This window comes from Myotis nattereri (genome assembly GCF_964212035.1).
Source record: "Myotis nattereri genome assembly, chromosome: 2".
NCBI lineage: Eukaryota > Metazoa > Chordata > Mammalia > Chiroptera > Vespertilionidae > Myotis > Myotis nattereri.
Window position 1 is genome coordinate 7,408,618 of NC_138076.1, and position 7,962 is coordinate 7,416,579.

A 7,962-nucleotide genomic window follows, 5' to 3' on the forward strand; every position below is an offset into this window, starting at 1 on the left:
CCAGCCCTCCCCCCAGGTGGGACGGATGAGTCCCTTTGCTCCTCCGGGGCCAGAGGAGCTGGCGCGGTGCCCACGGGGTGTGCCCGCCGGAGGGAAAGGCAGCGGAGGCAGCGTGGGCTTCAGACTCTGAAAGACGAGCCTGGGCCACAGACTCCATGGTGAGGAGTCGGCTTCCTCCCGCAGACGCACCGTGGCAGGGCAGTGCTCCCCATTACAGGGTCTGTGCGCCCTCGGTGCGTGGGCACCAGGAGGTGGGTGCTCCAGCAGGGAAATCGCACGACTTGGCTGCTGCTGAAACCCAAAGTAGAGGTTTATAAACGCTCCCCTGGCCCTTAACGTACAAGCCCGTTACACCCCCGGCAGGTGATAGAGACGCGGGAGACGGGCCGGCCTGGGGGTGAGGTGGGGAGCGTGGGCTGGCGCCTGCGCCCGGCTGCCGTTGCACTTGGAGCCAGAGCTGGGGTCCTTCACCCGCTGTGAAGGGCAGAGGCCCTTGGTTTTAAGCGGAGGTCTCCCTGGGGACAGGAGCTCGAGGGGACTCCGCAGGAGGCCGGGACTGTTTCTGCTGGTCGCAGTGCGTTCAGCACCACACTGAGGGGGTTGTTCCTCGCCCCGACTCTAGGGAGAAGATCGCCTACTTCACCCGAGCGAAGATCAGCATCCCGTCGCTGCCGGCCGACGACGTGTGACCCGCCTGCAGACACGGTGTCCCCCGGCCCCGAGGGAGGGAGACGGAGCCCCGGTCTGCGGTCTGCCTGGGGGGCGGGTGTGCAACTGTCAGCTCTCAGAGAGCTGTTGTTTCTCATCAGAATTTCGACATGCTAGTTTGTAAAGTACTTGGAATATCATTCTTATATAAAAAAGTAAGAAAAATCAGGTAACCAAGCGGGCTAATCTGGTACCCAGATGTTGTACAGCAGGAGTGGGTTGTAAACAGGGAATCGGGCGGAGCCCAGGGCTGACCTGGCCAACCGGCCGAGGCGGCTCTTGCTCTTCCTGGTTTTCCTGCGAAGGCCGGGAAGCTGGCCCGAGCGCCCGCCGTGTCTTGTACTCGAGAGCAGCAAGTTCAACGTGAATGAGCTTCGGAGCGGAGCTCCAGGGCCGCCTGAAGCAGGTGCTGTGTTCACCTCCGTCACCTGTGTTGGAACACCTGTTTCCTTGGAGCAGTTTCTTTTTTGTCTTTGTTTGTTTGTTTGTCTAAAGAAAACAAAATGCTGAGTTCAAGCACATAGGATGCAGCCCTGGGAGCAGGCTCCTGGCTGCACGGAAGGCCTCACGGCCTCTGACCCCGAGGGCAGGGGAGGTGCCTGCAGCCACGGAAACACGCTCCCCTGCCCCACAGGCTGTGGGGGGCGGTCAGGTGTGCGTCTGGCTCGTCCGGGGTGTGGGATGGTGTCAATAGAGGAAGGTGGTGGCCCTCATCCTAAGGACAGAACTGAAGACGGGGAGGGAAACCCATCGGCATCCGTGTGGTGAAACCAGGAACAGAGGAAAGGGTATCCTGATTGAACCAAAGGTGCCAAAACACACACAAAGAATTTAAGTCCTTTCTTAAACAGGTTTGTAACATTTCGTAGCAGCTCCTTGCAGCCTCATTGAGGGGATCCTGTCTCTCTGGGAGGAGCTGGGAGGCAAGGAGAAGAGAGTGCCTGGGAGACTGGACTTGAAGTGCTGGCTAAGCCATCTGTCTCGTACAGAGCCGTTGCGGATGGACGCTTAGAGCTGTTGACACATCCCTGCAGCGTCTCCCAACGCAGAGTTCCAGCTGGCCCAGCCAGGCCTCCCTAGAAGGAACAAAACCCCAGTGCAGCCCACCAGCATGGAGGCGTTTAAATCGTTCTATGCAATTTAATACTCAGTTTGTAATACTGGGAGAGGCGATTTTTGACCAGCCATCTTTTATAGCAAACTAAATCCTTTTTTTAGAGATGCAAAAATCATCTTAAAGGAATAGGCCCCTTTAAACACATACACACACACACACACACACACACAGTTCTGTTTCTAAGCAAGAATCCTCAATAGCAAGAATTTTTATTTTCTTGAAAGCAGTTACACATATTTCAGAAAGTGAATTTTATCAGAATCAAAATTCAAATGAGCAGTTTCTGAGCCTTGAACTTGATTGTTTCCTGAGTGTCCCACCACTTCCATACAAATGTCTTTGAAGCTATAACTGGACGTGACACTACTTTGAGCAAAAACCAGCTTTATGAATTGACCACATTCAGTCCTTCGGGTCTGCCCAGTCCATTCTCAGCCTGTTGAGGAAAACTACAGAAGAATGCCATCCATCCTTGTCAAGGTCAAATGTGAAAGAGAAGTTTATTTAATGTAGAGATAAATGAAGGTCAGCTGTTTTCAGCTTCTTAGTTTGACCATGAAAATGTTTATAGAATTATGTGTAGTTGTACCGTACGATTTTATTTTCTTCATTTATTTATTTACGGTCTTATTTATGTTCTGTTTAATATATAGTTCGGTTCTGGCCATTTAAAATGTTTGACATAGAAGAAGCTATATTGGAATATTTACAGCTTTATAAATCACCAGATCAGCTGTTAACTTTTTGCAATACAGAAAGTGTCATACGAGTATAAGAGAATAAAATCTGTCTCCAGCTGGTAGTTAGCAGTTGTGACCAAGAAGCTTTCGGTTTTATTTTACAAAATTTGCTTATTTCTAACACAAGAGATAAACGTATTTTAATATAATCCTTTTCCACACTTTAAAAATCAGCCATAGTGTTATACATTTATAGGAAGCTTTTAACAATCCTGTCATATTTGTACTAACCCAAATGATTCACAGTGACACATTTTAATAACTTGATCACAAAACCATATGGACAGTATGAATTTTAATACTATAAATGCTATTTTTTAAAGGTAGAATTTATTCTGCACAGGGTAAAAAGAATGTAATATTTAGTTCTCAAGTTTGAATTATCAACATGTTACTACAGTTTTGTATATCAGAATCTAAGTGTTACAGGTACAAAAGCATACTGCTAGCCAAATGAACAAAGTTTAGCTGAATCTCTGTCGCATGCAAATCAAAAAAATTTAAAATCCTTTTTTTTTTTTTTGCTATTACTTTATATTGTATTAAATATCAAAAGCTCAGGACTGAACTAAATATTTAATCAGGTTAAATTCTGAATATGTTTCTGTTTTAATTTGTCTTGTTTGTCAAAGTGTGCAAATACATCACATAGATTAACTGGTTTCTGCACTTTTCATGTGTTTGTGGGTGGAAAATATCCAGTGGTTTTTGTTCTGTTTCTGTTTTTTCAACAAAGATACATATTCCCTAAGACTTTATCTGTGTCGTTTGTTGCTCAGGTAATTTCCCTGATTGGCTCAAACACAAGAATTGACTTGACCTGTGTACAGAACAAATATAAAATCTTTCATGAAGAATCCCCCAGGCCATCAGTTTGTTGTGGATACTTCTTGGTTGGAGGATATGCATTGCTGATTTAAAAAAAAAAAAAAGGCAGAATATTTTCATTGTGCAAGTAAAACAAGGGTTCCATATGAGCTCTGCCCACACACCCAGACCGGGCTGGCCTGCAGCGCCCCCTGCAGGGGGGCACGGGGCGAGCGTTCACCATCTGCTGCAGAGCACAGGGTCCAGATGCAAAAGCAGGCTTGTGGGTGGGTTTTCGTGACCCTTCCAATACTCAAGTCTGCCCTCCTCTGCCTCTGGCCTGGGGCAGAGGCATAGGTGAGTGGCCAGAACCCCTGAGGTCTCTGGTTAAAGACATGATGTGTCCACGTCCCTCACCTCTCCAGCTTTCAAAGAGCAGCCATTTTTTTAGTTTAATCAGATGTCATACAGTTTAAATAAATATGCCGTGAGCCTGTTTCTGTAGAGTAGGTCATCTGAAACACTGGAGAGAAGGGCTTGATGAGCAGTAACATCTCCCACTGCTGGAATGACCCGTCTCTATGAGTAACACTTTCAGGGGCGTAACACGGGTAGAAGGTTTCATTTACCAGTTCTGTGCAGTCACTGGGTCTACTTCAAAATTGAGGAAACGCCTCCGCAGAAACGAGCTTGATTACTTTTAAGTCTTGATTGGTTTTGGCCTCAGAGTAGAAGATAAAAGTGGTTTACCGCCTGGGAAGGAAATCACAGTTCAAGGAACCAGTCGCCCCTGGGGAAAATGCATGTTAGAAAGTTGCTAGCGTAGTGCCTGGGTGACCAGGCAGCAGGGAATCCTACCCGGTCCCGGGCTCAGCAAGCGTCCCCTGCGCCGTGGCCGCCCGGATCCTCGGGCTTAGACTGTCAGCCGAGTGTTTTTCATCTCCAGGGGGTGACGGAGATGCTGCGTTTCTGCCGCCGGGTACTGGCCCGCAGCCAGCGGAGCCTGGGTGCAGCAGGCGGCCCAGGTCACCAGGCACCCCCCGAGGAGGAGACAAAACCCAGCGAACCAGCCCAGGAAGAGGGCTTCCCCGAACTCCCACCTGGGCACGACCTCCGGGAGGGTCTCGTCCCAGAACTCCTGCACGGTCACGTGGGCGACCCAGGAGACCGGCACCAGCACCCCGACGCCCGCCGTCCAGAACAGGACCCCTCCCAGGATCAGCAGCTGCTTCTTGCACTTGAGCTGTCTCTCTCCGACTCTCAGGCAGTCCAGCCCAGACCCCGAGACCAGCAGGCCCAGGAGCCCCAGCCCGTGGGACAGGAACATCAGGACCCTGGAGACCCGGAGCTCCACGGGCAGGGCCAGGAAGGAGTCGAAGTCCTTGCATTGCATCCCCACCTCTTCCTGGACGACGCAGGCCTGCCACAGGCCCTGGGTCCAGTTCTCCATCTCGTTCAGCTCCAGGTTCAGGTTCTTCCAGTACGGCAGGTAGTTGGTGAGACAGGCTAAAACCCACCCCAGCAAAGATAACGACATTCCAGCTAATTGGGCCACAGTTCTAAATACGAAAGCCATTACTATGAAGTCCTGTGAGCTTTCGCCCAACTCACTGCTGCCTCTGGGTTGCTGTGAAAAGTGTGACGGACTTCGGTTATCACCTGCAGAGCTCAGAAATCTTTTTTCATTGTGTGTCTAAGAGGATTCTTGCCAGAGTGGCTATTGTTTGATTCCATGCTGAATGGGTTTCAGGAAAGGAAAGGGAACTAATTCTGCAAACCAGTCATGTCAAGGAGTGGCCAAGATCAATTTTCTAGTAAGCAGTTTGTCCCTGAAATAACACGAAGCAGTAAGAACCTCCTTTCATTGTTAACGTCTCAATGGCTTTCGTCCGATTCCCAACCTCCCTTGCAAGTCAAAGCACAGAGGAGTCTGAATGCAAAACATGTAATTGACAGTTCGGGTTCAGCTCCTGCCGCTTTCTCTCTGGCTAATCGCACCTGCCGGGCCTCCACCCGTGACGGCTCTCACATTTCAGGAATGCGTTGTGGTAACACCGAGTGTTATCGTTAAAAAGAAAAAAAAAAGTTCAAGAAAAGTATTTCTTAACCAAATAAATCCATCTCCTCAGAAATCGCTCTAGATCTTAAATCAGGCCTGCTTTTAAAAAATTCCTCAGGCTACATATACCACATAACATCTGAAATTATACTAAACACGCTCTCAAGTCTGATTACCCACAGTCCCCTCTGTCAGAGCACGCCCAGGTGCACCAACACTCGCTTCTCTTTGGCTGCCATGTGCTCTCCACGCTGTGGCAGAGGGAGGCAACGGAACTTGTAGATTAGCACCAACATCTCTTGCTGCAGCACTAAAGTATAAAGCTTGTCATTTTGCTCGTCTGTTTTATTGTTGTTAATCCTCACCTGGGGATATTTTTCCATTGATTTTCAGAGAGAGAGTGGAAGGGAGGGGGGAGAGAGAGAAACATCCATGTGAGAGAGACACATCAATTGATTGCCTCCCACATGCCCTCTCCCCCGACCACCCGACCGGGGCTGGGGATCGAGCCTGCAACCGAGGTACATGCCCTTGGCCAGAATCGAACCCGTGACCCTTCAGTCTGCAGGCCGACACTCTATCTACTGAGACAAACCGGCTAGGGCTAAAGCTTGTAATTTTTAACTGAACAAAGGAAAGTTTTTCTCAGGGCAAGTGAACTGTCACTATCTCAATATCAAGCAAAAGTTTTTCATTGTTTATCTTTTTAATAATGAAGCTTTTGAGGGATGAGACGAAAGAGGAAATTGGCCAGTATTTAGAATCGGAGAGCATCGTGATGTAAAAACCTTTTAGCCTCATAAACCCTGTCACTCACACCCGTTGCCTTGTAATTTCCTAAACACAAACCACCTCTGATCAGAGAACAAAGTCACTGTTGTGGAAATTACACTTCAGAATGAGTTTAACCTGTGGCTTTGCCAATGTAGAGTCTGTTAGTTTTTCTCTTTAGGAAACAACGTAATTATTATTTCCAGTTACCAACAAAAGCAAACAAAAACGATTCTAATGTAAAATAAACACATTAAAACTTAATACGGACCATATTGGACAACCACCACCAGTTTTATTTAAATAACCAGATCAATTACTTTTTTTCTTGCTCAGACTTTTGTAATGCTTAACATAGTAATTTTCTTGTAGATATGAGACTGCCTCTTCTCCAGATTTTTTGGGGGAGAGGGAGATCTAGGATAAAAAAGTATTATATGAGAAAAAGTGAGCAGCACAGATTTAGTTTCGTAACAAAGACCCCCTTCCCGTGCGGACCTACAGCACTGTTGGTGCGGAAGAGAGGGCTCCCTGGTCTTGTCCAAGTCGCACTTTCGGAGCCGCAGTCCCATTTTCCAGGCATGGACACTGCGTCTGCGTGTCTGCCGCTGCGTACTGGCCCGCAGCCAGCGGAGCCTGGGTGCAGCAGGCGGCCCAGGTCACCAGGCACCCCCCGAGGAGGAGACAAAACCCAGCGAACCAGCCCAGGAAGAGGGCTTCCCCGAACTCCCACCTGGGCACGACCTCCGGGAGGGTCTCGTCCCAGAACTCCTGCACGGTCACGTGGGCGACCCAGGAGACCGGCACCAGCACCCCGACGCCCGCCGTCCAGAACAGGACCCCTCCCAGGATCAGCAGCTGCTTCTTGCACTTGAGCTGTCTCTCTCCGACTCTCAGGCAGTCCAGCCCAGACCCCGAGACCAGCAGGCCCAGGAGCCCCAGCCCGTGGGACAGGAACATCAGGATCCTGGAGACCCGGAGCTCCACGGGCAGGGCCAGGAAGGAGTCGAAGTCCTTGCATTGCCTCCCCACCTCTTCCTGGACGACGCAGGCCTGCCACAGGCCCAGGGTCCAGTTCTCCATCTCGTTCAGCTCCAGGTTCAGGTTCTTCCAGTGCGGCAAGTAAGTTGTGATCATGGATAAAACCCATCCCAGCACAGACAGTGCAAGTCCAACGAATTGCATGACCACTCTCAAGACTAAAGCCATCGCAGCCAAGCTCGCGCCTTCCGCCGCCCCTATAGGAGCCGCTGTCTGTGGGGATGGCGTGTGCCGGTTGGCCTCGGGGTGATGCTGCCTGGGATATAAGCTCGGGGCATTGCCGCCTGGTCATTCGCTCCTTGGCCACTCTGAAGTGCGTGTTTGTTCTTGAATATAGTGTTTCATGTAAAGGATGAGGGGCTCCGCGAAAACTGCGCGTTAGGCCTTCTGATAAGGAGCTGACCTGCTGGTAAAACTATACCCCCAATGCTCGATGGTACGAAGGCTGAGGATGAACAAAGGGGCCTCTGTGACCCTCACCCTAAAGGACAACAGAAATCTTTGTGCTTCAATATGGATTAATTAGATTTTAAGTGGTGATAAAAGGCCAGCTCTCTGGGTAACAGGACTTCATTGTGGCAGCTGAACCTGAGATTTCAGGATGCAGAACAAGCCCCTGCAAGGAAAGGCAGGCTCTCCCTATAATCTCCGCTCTGCACGGACCTCCTCAACCTACACAGCGCCTGGCCCCCGCTCTGGAGTGTCCCGGGGACTCAGGA

General features: G+C 49.8%; 3 protein-coding genes across 3 annotated transcripts in view; 1 reads left to right on the forward strand and 2 right to left on the reverse strand.

The window, feature by feature from the left end:
* Positions 1-3,316, forward strand: part of WWC2 (WW and C2 domain containing 2) — a 130,055-nt gene extending 126,739 nt beyond the window's left edge. The window contains exon 23 of the mRNA XM_081084078.1: positions 623-3,316. Coding sequence (XP_080940204.1) covers positions 623-689 — 67 coding nt within the window. The 3' untranslated portion in view covers positions 690-3,316. The remainder of the gene's footprint in view (positions 1-622) is intronic.
* On the reverse strand, positions 3,307-5,435 carry CLDN22 (claudin 22). The gene has a single exon (XM_081084079.1). The coding sequence runs from the start codon at positions 4,946-4,948 to the stop codon at positions 4,286-4,288; it is 663 nt and encodes a 220-aa protein (XP_080940205.1). The 5' UTR covers positions 4,949-5,435; the 3' UTR covers positions 3,307-4,285.
* Positions 5,436-6,700: 1,265 nt separating this feature from the next.
* LOC308512624 (putative claudin-24) lies at positions 6,701-7,411 on the reverse strand (the record flags this gene model as incomplete). Its single annotated transcript, XM_081082237.1, has 1 exon — positions 6,701-7,411. One exon carries the CDS (start codon positions 7,409-7,411, stop codon positions 6,701-6,703), a length of 711 nt encoding a protein of 236 aa, XP_080938363.1.
* Positions 7,412-7,962: the final 551 nt, after the last annotated feature.